The 16,556-nt window shown below is 48.5% G+C and overlaps 1 protein-coding gene across 1 annotated transcript in view; it reads right to left on the reverse strand.

Annotated features, from left to right (window-relative positions):
* The window catches only part of FECH (ferrochelatase), a 39,437-nt gene extending 27,962 nt beyond the window's left edge, over positions 1-11,475 (reverse strand). The window contains exons 1-2 of the mRNA XM_029060797.2: positions 11,373-11,475; positions 164-293 (exon numbers count right to left, since the gene is read on the reverse strand). Coding sequence (XP_028916630.2) covers positions 164-293; positions 11,373-11,442 — 200 coding nt within the window. The 5' untranslated portion in view covers positions 11,443-11,475. The remainder of the gene's footprint in view (positions 1-163; positions 294-11,372) is intronic.
* Positions 11,476-16,556: the final 5,081 nt, after the last annotated feature.

Below are 16,556 nucleotides of genomic sequence, written 5' to 3' on the forward strand. Positions count from 1 at the left end.
AGTCATATATTTGCTGATAGGTGCTAGCCAGGGAAGAGAGGGTCAAGGACACCAAAATATTTACTTCACTGCGTTCATATAATACCTTTGCTCCACAACTGCCTACACCCAAAGGTGTTTTCATCAATAGAGATGGAAATCTCGGCTTCGAATACACTCTTACCTCTTCTCTGGTTGAACGTGAGGTTTAGTTCTTTCAGTTTGTCTGACCGTTGCTGCTGTCGCTGCAGCCCCAGACTGATGTCGCCATGGGTGATGGGCTCTAACGTGAGTGGCCACGTTGTTTTTTATCACTGAGACAAAAGTAAAGTAGTTAGGCGTGCAATATTTTTTTATCACCGAGACAACAGTAGTGCAATTTTACAGGAATGTCCTGCACCTCAATTAAAAACTATGAAGCTTCTGATGAGACTACTGCCTTTGAACACAGAGGCCAAACACTAAACTAATTATTATTACACCGTTGATCATAATAATGATATTTACTAAGTGTTAACTCTGTGTCAAGCCCTGTTCTTGGCACTAGGGTAGACACAAGGTAATCAGGTTGGACATAATCCCTGTCCCACATGGGCCTTGCAGACTTCATCCCCATTTTACAGATGAGCTAACAGGCACAGAGAAGGTATGTGACTTGCCCAAGGTCACACAGCAGACAAGTGGTGGAACTGGGATTAGAATCCAGATCCTCTTGACTCCCAGGCCTGCGCTCTTTCCACTAGGTCACACTGCTTCAGAGTAGTAATAATAGTACTTAGAAGAAGAAGAATGGAATTTCTTAAATACTCACTTCCCCAACCTACACTGGCAGTCAGGATGCCTGGACTCTAGCCCAGTTAGGTCTGCTCGAACTATAATTTTGGTGCTTGTTAACTGCTTAAACAGTCAATCGTATTTATCGAGCACTCACTGTGAGCAAAGCACTGTACTAAGTGCAGGGGAGAGCCCAAGATAACAGAGTGGGCAGACATGTTCCCTGCCCCCAACAGGCCTTCGGTCTAGAAGGGGTGACAGATATTAATATAAATGAACTACAGATATTCATATAAGTGCTGCGGGGCTGAGTGTGGGGTGAATAAAGGGTGCGAATCCAAGTGTGAGGGGGACGTGGGAGGAGAGCAAATGAGAACTTACTCAGGGAAGGCCTCTTAGAGTTGATGTGCCCTCAGTGAGGCTCGGAAGGTGGGGAGAGTGATCTGTCTGTTGGAGGTGAAGAGGGAGGGCCTTCCAGGCCAGAGTCAGGAAGTGGGTGAGGGGTCGGCAGCGAGACAGGTATGATCGAGCACTGTTATAAGCACTGTGGTAGGTACAAGTTAATCATGTCAGACATCGTCCCCTTCCCATGTGGGGCTCAGAGTTTAAGTACGAGGTAAAAAAATAAAAAGGTTCTGAATCCCCAATTCAGAGTTGAGGAAACTGAGAGCATAGAAGTTAAGTGACTTGTCCAAGGTCACCCCAAAAGCAAGCGGTAGAGCCAGGATTAAAACCCAGGTCTTCTGAATTCCTTAGTGGGGAAAGTTTCTAACCCAAAAACCACACTGCGTGAGATTTTGTCCCATAAGGTCTCTGAAACATCTATTCTGCCTTCCTTCTCATTGCTCACTTCAGTTTACCATTCAAGTAGCTACTCTGCTACTGTTTCAGCAAATCTGCGATTGCTATGAACTTGCCTCAGTGATAGTGAACGAGTTGCATTCCAGGAACTCACCGTTGGTGATTCTGTTTCTCCGGATGGGGAGAAAAGCTCACAGAAGACACTGACGGGCTTAGTGAGCAAAGTCAATGTACCTTCTGAGAGAAGAATCCAGTCTCCACAGACGTAAGGGAGGAGGACACTCACAGCTTTGAACGCTGTCAGTTTGGTATGTTGCCAAACTCACGGTGGCAAAATCCAAGCTGAAGAAATATCTATCGTGCTCCCTCATTGTTCCCTCCAGAATCTCATGTGCAGAAATCATGTGATTTCATTTACCTGTTTAATTACTTTACCATCACTGAGCTATTACACAAAGCGTCACACTTTCCCCCCTCAAAAGTTGATATTGCTTTTAAATGACTGATCACAGCATTCAGGCTCCATAGCAATCGACCTAGGCAGAACTTCTGCCTCAGTTTTCCTAAAATACCCTAAGGTATTTTTAAAAAAAAAAAGGACAAAAATCCATCAATTTGAACTGCCCCGGACAAACCGGTCAGTCTGCTTCGCGACTGACCCCAAGCTGTTCTCGCTCACTTTAAATACTTCATGTCTGGGCTGGAGTTTCCTCAGTATATTATTATTACATTCAGTTCTGCCAGAACATGTATTTCACTGTGCATTTTGGATAAAAGATGATGGCAAAATGGGGGAACTTTTGGAGAACTGTCTTCTGACGACACACACCCGCTGATACAGGAAGATGCAGCAGGAGCTATTAATGTGTGCCCACGAGGGTCAGTGGACACAGGGGGAGTACTTCCTTAGCAAGAATGCAACCTGCATGCATTAGGTGAATTTAGGTGCATTACGTACACTTTTAGCACCTACAGTGTACAAAACATTATACAGAACACTGGAGTACAAACCAAAAATCAATTTTAAAGCACTGTCTCACGTCTACGAGCAGCTCAAAATGGGGAAGAACATATATCAAATCAATCAGTGGCATTTATTGAGTGCTTACTATGTGCAGGACACTGTACTAAGCACTTGGGAGAGTATAAGACAGACTAGATATAACAATAACAACAAAACAACCACAATGAAGGAAAGGTAAAAATTCAACAGTCCAAAACCCCCGCATTAAAATGTGTGTCATTTAAGTGCCATCGCCTATGGGACTTAAAGTACAGACGTCCCAGAATGCTGGAGGTTTGGCCACTGTATTTCCTCCCCCATTCTGCTCTTGCAGCCTAGGAAACAGATGGGGAAGGCAGGCAAGCTCAGGTTGGCATCCTGATATTCCAATTAAAAATGAAAACTACATTAGTTGGTGGGACTTCAGGGGATTTCAGAGACTGTGGTTTACTCGGGTAGCCAGGATTTGGAGAGGCGATGGGGAATATATGTCTATGCTGAAGTGAAGGATCGTGTAGTTAAACAAAAAAGCCACTATTAGATCTCGACTGAAAGCTACAGATATGACCCCTCAATTCTCAATCCCTTCCATTTTACGCCTAAGAAGAAATACAAAGAGAATGAGGATTGCGGGGCCTGGAATCTCCAGGGACAGGAACGGAAACAACTTTAGGATACTTCTCACATTAAATTTAAAATAAAAGGACTTTTAAAAAATGTCATTTCTACATCTCTAAAAGTTTCATTTGTAAGGAGTAAAAATGTACAAAAAGCACAACTCAACACACATTTACTCCTTGCCCTCCTCCAACAAGAATTATCTTACCTTAGGATTGCACTATTAAAGTGCACTATTATGTGCACAAAAAAACATTTTCCAACATGCTAAGGCACCTACCACTACCCACTAGAAAAACAACAAAAAACAGGTCACATAAGACCCATTTTACAACATACCTTACTGAAATAAGGGGAAATCATTATTTCAATTCCTCAGCTGCCCTAAACTGCGAGAAGGACTAACAGAAGAAAAATACAGCTATCAGTGTTTATCATCACCAAGTAGCTTTTGGAATCTGTGTCAAAACAAATCAGGCAATATAAAATACAAAACAATTGAAAATCATACCAAACTCTCCTGGATCTCTTAACCAGGATCAAAGAGGGGAGAAGAAGAAATGGGGGTTGGACAGACAGCGCATCAAAACTGCTCGGGCCATTAATTTTGGGTGACTCAGTTCTGTTACTCTACTTCAGACAATGTAGAAACTGCACTTTCTTACTCTTTCTTTTAGCGTCTAGGAGTTGGACGTCTTTATCTGCCAGGGAGAAAACAGCAGAATTCCGGAGACCTGATTCTCACTCCCACGATCAAACCACTTTCCCTTCTCTGTAGAATCCCTTTTGCGATCGACTCCCTCCGGGATAACCATCCTCTTCTCAGTGAGGCAACAGTCATAACAGATACCGTCTAGAAAGGTTCTGTGTAGAACTTCTTGACTCTTTCTTTGATGACTGATCAATTCCTAGCACCCCGAGGACAGAGACCATGACTTTGATTTTAATTGTATCCTCCCAACCACCCAGAACAGGGCCGTGCCCACAATATGCACTCATAAAATACTCCTGACTGAATTAATAGAAAGTAGTCAAATAGGCTCCTGAGGGTGAGGCCACATTGGTCTCACAGCCTGGAGCGTGGACCCGGGAGACAGAGGACCTGCGCTGTAATCCTAGCCCTGCCACTCGCTGGCTGTGTGATCACGGGCAAGTCACCTCACTTCTCTGTGCCTCCGTTTCCTCATCTGTAAAATGGGTACTCGCCGCTTGTTCCCCTTCCTCCGACCACGAGCCTCAAGTACGGGGGTTTATAGCCTAAGAACCAGCTCTCTTCCCCTCCTAAAAGCCCTACTGAGAGCTCACCTCCTCCAAGAGGCCTTCCTAGACTGAGCTTCCCCTTTTCCCCTCTGCTCCCTCTCTGTCCCTCCCCTTCACCTCCCCTCAACTAAGCCCCCTTTCCCTCTGCTTCTCCCCCCTCCCTTCCCCTCAGCACTGTCCTCATTTGTATGTATTATTTATTACCCTATTTATTTTGTTAATGAGGTGTACATCCCCTTGATTCTATTTATCGTGATTAAGTTGTCTTGTTTTTGTCCGTCTCCCCCGATTAGACTGTAAGCCCGTCGATGGGCAGGGATTGTCCCTATCTGTTGCCCAATTGTATATTCCAAGCGCTTAGTACAGTGCTCTGCACATAGTAAGCGCTCAATAAATACTATTGAATGAATAAGAAGGGCTGTACGGGGAGAACGTCCAACCTGACTAAAGTATCAAGCCAGTGTTCAGTACAGTGCTTGATGGGCTTAAATACCTCAATTACCACCATCATCATAATATTCAATCGTATTTACTGAGTGCTTACTGTTGTGAGCGCTTGGAATGTACAATTCGGACCCGGATAGGGACAATCCCTGCCCAGCAACGGGCTCGCCGGCTTAAAAACTGTAACAAATCAGAGGTAATATGCACATGGGAAGGATGGGAAACAGAGGAGAGGTAAAAATCAGTCTAATTCTAGCCAGGGATTCTCTAGGAAAACACACGCGTCGGGCCAAAATTTGCTGCAGTCTCCCGGGGCGTCACCTATCGCCCCACCACACGCTATCAAGCCCTCACAACTGGTTTCCAGTCGTCAGCAGCGCTAGGACTATCTCAGTACACGCGTCCCACCGAGACGGCTGCAGCTCCAGGCCTGATGATAGACACTTTTGCCCCGCGGGGTGGACCTCAGAAAGCTTTCATTCCGCAAGCAGCCCGTCTCCTGCAAAGTGCATTTATTAGGTAACTCCCAGGCAGAATCTGCAAAGCCCAAGAGGTGGCCACTGTCCCTGAGTCACAGAGTCGCAACATCAACTCCCCCGGCCCGGTGTCCCTTTTAACCGCTGTCCCTGGGTCACAGAGTCGCAACATCAACTCCCGCGGCCCGGTGTCCCTTTAGCCCGCTGTCCCTGGGTCACAGAGTTGCAACATCAACTCCCCCGGCCCGGTGTCCCTTTTACCCGCTGTCCCTGGGTCACAGAGTCGCAAGATCAACCCCTCCGGCCCAGTGTCCCTTTTACCCGCTGTTCCTGGGTCACAGAGTCGCAAGATCAACCCCTCCGGCCCGGTGTCCCTTTTACCCGCTGTCCCTGGGTCACAGAGTCGCCAGATCAACTCCCCTGGCCCGATGTGCCTTTAACCCGCTGTCCCTGGGTCACAAAGTCGCAACATCAACTCCCCCGGCCCGGTGTCCCTTTTAACCGCTGTCCCTGGGTCACAGAGTCGCAACATCAACTCCCGCGGCCCGGTGTCCCTTTAGCCCGCTGTCCCTGGGTCACAGAGTTGCAACATCAACCCCTCCGGCCCGGTGTCCCTTTTACCCGCTGTTCCTGGGTCACAGAGTCGCAAGATCAACCCCTCCGGCCCGGTGTCCCTTTTACCCGCTGTCCCTGGGTCACAGAGTCGCCAGATCAACTCCTCTGGCCCGATGTGCCTTTAACCCGCTGTCCCTGGGTCACAAAGTCGCAACATCAACTCCCCCGGCCCGGTGTCCCTTCTACCCGCTGTCCCCGGGTCACAGAGTCACAAGATCAACTCCCCAGGCCCGGTGTCCCTTTTACCCGCTGTCCCTGGGTCAAAGAGTCGCAAGATCAACTCCCCCGGCCCGGTGTCCCTTTTAACCGCTGTCCCTGGGTCAAAGAGTCGCAAGATCAACTCCCCCGGCCCGGTGTCCCTTTTAACCGCTGTCCCTGGGTCAAAGAGTCGCAAGATCAACTCCCACGGCCCAGTGTCCCTTTAACCCACTGTCCCTGGGTCACAGAGTCGCCACATCAACTCCCCCGGCCCGGTGTCCCTTTTAACCTTTCACTTGCTTTGGATGGGGCACACCCAGCCCGGCACTACCATTTCATTCATTCATTTATTCAGTCACATTTACTGAACGCTTGCTGCATTCAGGGCACTGTACTAGGCGCTTGGGAAAGTACAACAGAGCAATAGAGAGAGACAATCCCTGCCCACAACACGCAAAAGAGACAAGCTCAGACAAGCTGTGGGCAAGCTCACAGCCTAGAGTGAGGGAAACAGACATCAAAACAAATAAACAGGCATCAATATAAATAAATAAAATGATAGCCATATATATATAAATGCTATGGGAGGGGAGCGGGGGAAGAGCAAAAGGGAACCAATCAGGGAGAAGCAGAAGGGAGTGGGGGATGAGGAAAAGTGGGGCTTCGTGGTTCAGTGAAAAGAGCCCGGGCTTGGGAGTCAGAGGTCATGGGTTCGAATCCCAGCTCTGCCACTTGTCAGCTGTGTGACTGGGCAAGTCACTTCACTTCTCTGGGCCTCAGTTACCTCATCTGGAAAATGGGGATGAAGACTGGGAGCCACACGTGGGACAACCTGATGACCCTGTATCTACCTCAGAGCTTAGAACAGTGCTCAGCACATAGTAAGCACTTAAATACCAACATTATTATTATTATTAGTCTGGGAAGGCTTCTTGGAGGAAGAGGTAGCCCAAAGACCACCAATCAATGTTGACTGGGAATGTGCCTGATGTTCTCTTGTCCTCTCCCATGGCGTAGTGGACAGAGCACGGGCCTGGGAGTCAGAAGGTCATGGGTTCTAATCCCGACTCCGCCACGTGTCGGCTGTGTGACCCTGGGTAAGTCACTTCACTTCTCCGGGCCTCAGTTACCTCATCTGTAAAATGGGGACTGGGAGTGTGAGCCCCACATGGGACAGGGACCGTGTCCAACACGATTTGCCTCTATCTACTCCAGCGCTTGGTACGGTGCTGGGCACATAGTAAGCGCTTAACAAATACCACAATTATTATTATTATTACAGTGCTTTGCACCCAGTAAGCACTCAATAAATACGATTACTAGTAATCAATCACTCTGTGCCTCAGTTACCTCGTTTGTAAAATGAGGATGAAGGCTGGGAGCCCTCTTTTCCCCCCATTTCCCTCTGCTCCTCCCCCTCTCCCTTCCCATCCCCTCAGCACTGTACTCGTCCGCTCAACTGTATATATTTTCATTACCCTATTTATTTTGTTAATGAAATGTACATCGCCTCGATTCTATTTAGTTGTCATTGTTTTTACGAGATGTTCTTCCCCTCGACTCTATTTATCGCCATCGTTCTCGTCTGTCCGTCTCCCACGATTAGACCGTAAGCCCGTCAGACGGCAGGGACCGTCTCTATCTGTTGCCGACTTGTTCATTCCAAGCGCTTAGTACAGTGCTCTGCACATAGTAAGCGCTCAATAAATACTATAGAATGAATGAATGAATGAAAGTGGGACAACCTGATTACTTTGTATCTATGCCAGCACTTAGAACAGTGCTTGGCACGAAGTAAGCGCTTAACAAATACCATCATTCACTGTGCCTCAGTTCCCTCATCTGTAAAATGGGGATTAAGACTGGGAGCCCCAAGTGGCACAACCTGATGCCCTTCTATCCATGCCAGCGCTTAGAACAGTGCTTAGCACTTAACAAAAACGATCATTATTTACTATTATTCTCTGTGCCTCAATTCCCTCATCTGTAGGATGGGGATTAAGACTGAGAACAGATACAACCTGATTACCTTGTATCTACACCAGCACAGAACACCGCTTGGCACATAGTAAGGCGCTTAACAAATACCGGCATTATTTATTATTATTCTCTGTGCCTCAGTTCCCTCATCTGCAAGATGAGGATGAAGACTGGGAGATGACCTTGGATCTATCCCAGTGCTTAGAACGGTGCTCGGCACGTAGTAAGCGCTTAACAAATACCATTAAGATTTATTATTATTCTCTGCGCCTTCATCTTCATCTCTGTTCCTTCATCTGCACGATGGGGATGAAGACTGGGAGATGACCTTGGATCTCCCCCAGCGCTGAGCACAGTGCTCGGCACATAGTAAGCACTTAAATACCATCATCATTTATCATTATTCTCTGTGCCTCAGTTCCCTGAAAGATGGGGATTTAGACAGGGAACCCCACGTAGGACAACCCGATTACCTTCTATTTAGGCCAGCGCTTAGAACAGTGCTTGGCACATAGTAAGCGCTTAAATACCAACATCATTTATTATTATTATTCACTGTGCCTCAGTGCCCTCATCTGCACGACGGGGACGAAGCCTGGGAGATGATCTGGGATCTATCCCAGCGCTAAGAACAGTGCTCGGCACCTAGTAAGCGCTTAACAAATACCAGCATCATTTATCATCATCCTCTGTGCCTCAGTGCCCTCATCTGCCCGCTGGGGACAAAGACTGGGAGATTAACTTGGATCTCCCCCAGTGCTTAGAACAGTGCTCTGCACATAGTAAGCGCTTAACAAATACCAACATTATTATTATTCACTGTGCCTCAGTTCCCTCATCTGTAAAATGGGGATGAAGACTGGGAGCCCCATGTGGGACAACCTGATGACCCATCTCTCCCAGTGCTTAGAACAGTGCTCTGCACCTAATAAGTGCTTAACAAATGCCAGCATCATGTAACATTATCCTCTGTGCCTCAGCGCTCTCATCTGCACAATGGGGACGAAGATTGGGAGATGACCTGGGATCTCCCCCAGCGCTTAGAACAGTGCTCTGCACCTAGTAAGCGCTTAACAAATCCCATCATCATGTATCATTATCCTCTGTGCCTCAGTGCCCTCATCTGTCAAATGGGGATGAAGACGGTGAGCCTCTTGGGGGATAATCTGATGACCCAGCGCTTAGAACAGTGCTCGGCACATAGTAAGCACTTAACAAATACCAACATTATTATTATTATTATTCCCTGTGCCTCAGTGTCCTCATCTGCACGATGGGGACCAAGAGTGGGAGATGACCTGGGATCTCCCCCAGCGCTGAGCACAGTGCTCGGCACTTAGTAAGCGCTTAACAAATCCCATCATCATGTATCATTATCCTCTGTGCCTCAGTTCCCTCATCTGTAAAATGGGGATGAAGACTGAGAGTCCCACATGGAACCACCTGATTACCCTCTATCTATGCCAGCGCTTAGAACAGTGCTCTGCACATAGTAAGTGGTTAACAAATACCAACATCATTATGTATCATTATCCTCTGTGCCTCAGTGCCCTCATCTGCAAGATGGGGATTAAGCCTGGGAGCCTCACGTGGGACAACCTGATGACCCTGTATCTCCCCCAGCGCTAAGAACAGCGCTCTGCACCTAGTAAGCGCTTAACAAATACCAACATTATTATTATTATTATTCCCTGTGCCTCAGCGCCCTCATCTGCAGGATGGGGTCGAAGACAGGGAGATGACGTGGGATCTCCCCCAGCGCTGAGCACAGTGCTCGGCACCTAGCAAGCGCTTAACAAATAGCATCATCACGTATCTTCATCCTCTGTGCCTCAGTTCCCTCATCTGCACGGTGGGGATTAGGCCTGGGAGCCCCATGTGGGACAACCTGATCACCTAACTACGCCAGCGCTTAGAACAGTGCTCTGCACACAGTAAGCACTTAACAAACCCCAAAATTATTATTATTCACCATGCCTCAGGTGTCAAATGGGGATTAAGACCGAGAGCCCCACGTGGGACAACCTGATCACCTTGTATCCCCCTCCCGGCGCTTAGATCACTGCTCGGCACATACTAAGCGCTTAACAAATCCCAACATTATTATTCACCGTGCCTCAGCTGTCAAATGGGGACGAAGACCGTGAGCCCCACGTGGGGCCACCTGATGACCCTGTATCTCCCCCAGCGCTTAGAACAGCGCTCTGCACCTAGTAAGCGCTTAACAAATCCCATCCTCATGTATCATTATCCTCTGGGCCTCAGTGCCCTCATCTGTCAAATGGGGCTCAAGACTGAGCGCCTCACATGGGACCACCTGATCACCCTGTATCTCCCCCAGCGCTTAGAACAGCGCTCTGCACCTAGTAAGCGCTTAACAAATCCCATCCTCATGTATCATTATCCTCTGGGCCTCAGTGCCCTCATCTGTCAAATGGGGATAAAGACCGAGAGCCTCACATGGGACCACCTGATGACCTTGTATCTCCCCCAGCGCTTAGAACAATGCTCTGCACCTAGTAAGCACTTAAATCCCAATATCATTATTAATCTTCCCTGTGCCTCGACGCCCTCATCTGCAGGATGGGGCCGAAGACTGGGAGATGACCTGGGATCTCCCCCAGAGCTGAGCACAGTGCTCTGCACCTAGTAAGCGCTTAACAAATACCAGCATTTTGTATCATTATCCTCTGTGCCTCAGTGCCCTCATCTGTCAAATGGGGATGAAGACTGAGAGCCTCACGTGGGACCACCTGATTCCCCTGCGTCTCTCCCAGCGCTTAGAACAGTGCTCTGCACCTAGTAAGTGCTTATTAACAAATCCCAACGTTATTATTATTATTATTATTATTGTTCACCGTGCCTCATCTGTCAAATGGGGATGAAGACTGAGCGCCTCACATGGGATCACCTGATGACCCTGGATCTCCCCCAGCGCTTAGAGCAGCGCTCTGCACCTAGTAAGCGCTTAACAAATCCCAACATTATTATGAATCTTCCCCGTGCCTCAATGCCCTCATCTGCAGGATGGGGCCGAAGACAGGGAGATGACGTGGGATCTCCCCAGCGCTGAGCACAGTGCTCGGCGCCTAGCAAGCGCTTAAGCCACAGCCTCCTGGTCACCCGGAGGCCGATGGGGGGGGGGGGGGTTGAGGCGGCCTGTGCTGTCGTGTCCCCGGTGCCGATGAGGGCGGGGAGGATGTCGGCGATGAGGCCCGACTTACTTGAGCCGAGCAGGCGGAGGGCGGCGGTCCTGCCCGCCCTGCCGGTCCTGCCCGCCGCCGCCGCCGCCATGTTGTGCCACCTCCGGCCTGTCCTCAGCCTTCCCCGCTCCGCCCTCTCCTCCTCCTCCTCCTCCTTCTCCTCCTCCTCCTCCGCGCAAGCCCCTCTCTTATGCGGCCTCTCGTCCCCGCCCAGGGTGGGGCCCGCATCCTCCCTCGCTCCGGCCCACCATCGACATGCCCCCCACCCTCTGTCTGCAGCCTCCTGGCCGCCATCGGCGTCCTCCCCCTGACTCTCGCCTGGAAGCCACTGCCGTCCCCCTCCCCACCCCCCGGCCTCGCTCCTGTCAGTCTCCTGGAAGCCATCGAGATCCCCCTCCACCTGCCTCTCTCCTGTCAGCCTCCTAAAAGCCATCGAGATCCCCCCTCCACCTGCCTCCTTCCTGTCAGCCATCGAGATCCCCCCTCCACTTGCTTCTCTCCTCTCAGCCTCATGGAAGCCATCGAGATCCCCCCTCCACCTGCCTCTTTCCTGTCAGCCATCGAGATCCCCCCTCCACCTGCTTCTCTCCTCTCAGTCTCCTGGAAGCCATCGAGATCCCCCTCCACCTGCTTCTCTCCTCTCAGTCTCCTGAAAGCCATCGAGATTCCCCTCCACCTGCCTCTCTACTGTCAGCCTCCTGAAAGCTATCGAGATCCCCCCTGCCTCTCTCCTCTCGGTCTCCTGGAAAAGCCATCGAGATAATAATAATAATACTAATGTTGGTATTTGTTAAGCGCTTACTATGTGCCGAGCACTGTTCTAAGCGCTGGGGGAGATACAGGGTAATCAGGTTGTCCCACGTGGGGCTCAGTCTTAATCCCCATTTTACAGATGAGGGAACTGAGGCACAGAGAAGGGAAGTGACTTGTCCACAGTCACACAGCTGACAAGTGGCAGAGCCGGGAGTCGAACCCATGACCTCTGACTCCGAAGCTCAGGCTCTTTTCCACTGAGCCACGCTGCTTCCCATATCGAGATTCCCCCTGCCTCTCTCCTGTCAACCTCCTGGAAGCCATCAAGATCTCACCCCCTGCCTCTCTCCTGTCAGTCTCTTGGAAGCCATCGAGATCCCCCTCCACCTGCCTCTCTCCTCTCAGTCCCTTGGAAGCCATCGAGATTCCCCCCCGCCTCTCTCCTGTCACCCTCCTGGAAAAGCCATCGAGATCCCCCCCCCCCGCCTCTCAGTCTCTTGGAAGCCATCGAGATCCCCCCGCCTCTTTCCTGTCAGCCTCATGGAAGCCATCGAGATAATAATGTTGGTATTTGTTAAGCGCTTACTATGTGCCGAGCACTGTTCTAAGCGCTGGGGTAGATACAGAGTCATCAGGTTGCCCCACGTGAGGTTCACAGTCTTCATCCCCATTGTAACAGATGAAGTAGCTGAGGCCCAGAGAAATTAAGTGACTTGCCCACAGTCACACAGCTGACAAGTGGCAGAGCCGGGATTAGAACCCACAACCTCTGACTCCCAAGCCTGGGCTCTTTCCACCGGCCTCTTTGTCAGTCTCCTGGAAGCCATCGAGATCCCCCCCGTGCCTCACTCCTGTCAGCTTCCCGGAAGCCATCGAGATTCCCTCCTTTCTCCTATCAGCCTTCTGGAGGCCATTAAGTTCCTCCTATCCCGTCAGCCTTCGAAAGCCACCGAGATTCCCCCGTCCCCTTCTCTCCCGTCAGCCTTCTGAAGGCCCCTGAGATCCTCCCTCTCTCAGGTCAGCCCTTTGGAGGCCATTAGGATTCCCTCCCCTCTCTCCTCTCAGCTTTCTGGAGACCTCGGGGATCCCTCTTCTCTCCTGTCAACCCTCGGAAGTCACCGAGATCCCCCCATCTCCTGGAGGCCTCCGGGCCAGAAACGGCTACTTCGGTCTGGCCTGAGGGAACCACTGAGTTAGAACCGGCCCCAGGACTCGGCTCACTTTGTACAACACTGTCACCGTCACATCTTCCTCATACACAGTAAATGTACAGAGTTGGCCTGACTCTTGCAAATGTCAACTAGGTGGAGGGATAATGTTGCCCCACTTACCCAGTGTCCTTTCAGGCGCACGAGAATCTACCGGTGGTGTTTATTGAGCACTTACTATGTGCAGAGCACTGTACTGGGCACTTGGCAGAGTACAACACAATGACAGAGTCGGTAGACAAGTTCCCTGCCGGATGTTAAAATAAATACATCAAACACAGATGCGTACAGAAGGGCTTTGGGGATGGGGGGGTCGGCCGAATATCAAATGCCTAAAGAACTTGACATGGATGATTTGGTGAGGGAGGGTTGTCGTATGCCTGGTCATTTAGGGTGAGAGGGAGATCTCTGGCCTCAAAGTGATAGAGGTTTGTAAGGTGTCAATTAACTTATATCAAGTATCACATTTGACCCAAGTAGCTTTCATGTATTTAGGATACAGATTTGCAGAAACAACAGGATAGGGATTTACCACGGAACAAAGTAATACAAATAAAAAACGGGAACAAGGAGAGAATTTTATGTCCATAATGGGCAGGGATCATGTCTACCGAATCTGTTATATCGTACTCTCCCGAGAGCTTAGTACAGTGCTCAACAAATACCACTGATACACTATCACTTGGGAAGCAGCGTGGCTCAGTGGAAAGAGCCCGGGCTTTGGAGTCAGAGGCCATGGGTTCGAATCCCGGCTCGGCCACTTGTCAGCTGTGTGACTTTGGGCAAGTCACTTAACTTCTCGGTGCCTCAGTTACCTCATCTGTAAAATGGGGATTAAGACCGTGAGCCCCACGTGGGATAACCTGATTCCCCTGTGTCTACCCCAGCGCTTAGAACAGTGCTCGGCACATAGTAAGCGCTTAACAAATACCAACCTTATTATTATCACGTATTGAACACTTACTTGTTTCCGAATCTAGGAAATCCAAATCCCGGTTGTAATTTCTTTACTTAAAGCCAAGACACAGAATTCCTTTTCACCCCAGTTATGAAGGAAGGTCAAACCAAGATCTTAAGGCACAAAAGTATGGTTTGTTGAGTCAGAGTTGAAGATGCTCAGTCCGGTCATTTCTTTCACCCTAGGAACAGTAGAGCTGGACGGTTGGTACGGTGCTTTCCCAGTTATCCTACAATGCCGTGCTTGAGAATAAAGAGGTCTATCTACTAGCTGCTGTTAATACTTGGGCTGGGAAATCCTGAGAAATTCTTTCAACAGGAAACAAACATTTTCAAAAGTCATCTACTAGCTGCTGTTAATACTTGGGCTGGGAAATCCTGAGAAATTCTTTCAACAGGCAACAAACATTTTCAAAAGTCATCGAAGCAGTCGCACAGGAGCTACTTTCGGCCGGTTGACAACGCCAGCAGCATATACACAAAATGACATGCAGATGAGTTGGAGCTAATAAAAAGGCACCAAGCACTACACTAAGCGTTGGGATAGATATAAGCTAATCAGTTTGGACACAGTCCACGTCCCGCAAGGGGCTCATAATCTTAATAACCATTTTGCGGCTGAGGTCACTGAAGCACAAAGAAGTTAAGTGATTTACCCAAGATCTCAGAGAAGACAAGTAGTAAAGCTGGAATTAGAAACCAGGTCCTTCTGACTCCCAGGCCCGTTCAAATTTAGCAGGAACTTCTGTTGAATGTTCCCAGACACTTGGTAGGGGAATGACTAGGCCTCTTGAATGCTGAAGTCACAAACCAATAACGTAATATGGTGAGCGCTGCAGACCAAACACACGCACCAACAAATCATTTAACGGGAATAGCGAGCAGGCTCCGGGGTAAGGGAATACTGTGAATAGCGAGCAAGAGAGGTTGGAGCAGAGGCTGGGTCACCCTGGCCTGCATGCATGTGGACAAGGGCATGACTGCCCCCATAACAAATTAGACTGTAATCCCGTCATTGGGCGGGGATTGTCTCTCTTTGTTGCCGAATTGTATATTCCAAGCGCTTAGTACAGTGCTCTGCACATAGTAGGCACTCAATAAATACTGTTGAATGAATGAACAAATAAGATAACATAACAGGCATCTGAACAATACGTGAAAAAGAGCTCCAGTTTGGCCACCTCGGCCTAGCGTGTTGCTTTATGCAATACGACTGTTGATGAGAATGGTGTTAAGCAAGCGACTTCTGAATTACGATTTAGAATGGGACAGTCAAGCAAAGGTGACAAGACAAACATTTTCAAGTCTGAAGGAAGCGTCGGGGGACAGGTGCAGCAGGCAGATCAGTCTGGAGGGTGGCCGTAAGAAGAGAATCGCTCTTGAGCAAAAACTTTGGCAGGCAGATTAGAAAGCAATGACCGCATCTGCAAATTGCAACTGTAGCCATGCAGTAGAAGACAATTATTACATCTAAAGTCTAAAATGGTGCATCCACCTTATTTTTTTCAGCCACACTCAGAAACATAGGATTTTGCCAATTTTATTTATTGAGCCTCCGAGTCTAGACAATGTACTAAGCAACTGCAATTCTATTGTATTGTTCTCTCCCAAATGCTCAATATATGCTCTGCACACGGTAAACGGTGAATAAATACCACTTGGTGACTGAAAGAGAACAAGAGTAGCTCAAGGAGCTTCCCTCAAGTAGCTTACAATTTTAGAGAGGAGAGTGATAGACCTTACAGAGAGCGAAAGCCACGAGACAAAGATGAAGCAGAAAGCAGTAAAAAAAAAAAAAAAACCCATCAGGAACAGTTAATTGATTAGAAAATAAATATAAAAAATTACTAGTGTCACATCCTTCAAATATGGAACAGATGGCAATACACAGATGAATATATATACTGTAGACAATAGGTTCCCGATTAAATAGTCCACCTTTGTAAGTACTAGAAAAATCTGCATCTCAAAATAAAAAGAGCAGGAACCAAAATGTCTCTCAATAAAGATGAATATAGATAAAATCGCTCAATAATTTTTTTTTCCTATGCATATTGATAAATCCCTCCGGTAGTCAGATGTTACTAGTTCTTGGAGGAATTTAAAATAGCCTCATATAATGTATTGAGGATCACCGAAACCTAAGGCAACCTTTTCTCACTAAAATATATAGATTTCATTCATTACTTTCAAATGCTGCATCAGTGGAAGAAATTAAACCAAGTGGTTTGAAGAAAGGACCATTATAAGACCAGACTTCTCTGTCCAGCCATCTGTCTTATCTTTT

Source organism: Ornithorhynchus anatinus, chromosome 3, assembly GCF_004115215.2.
Source record: "Ornithorhynchus anatinus isolate Pmale09 chromosome 3, mOrnAna1.pri.v4, whole genome shotgun sequence".
NCBI lineage: Eukaryota > Metazoa > Chordata > Mammalia > Monotremata > Ornithorhynchidae > Ornithorhynchus > Ornithorhynchus anatinus.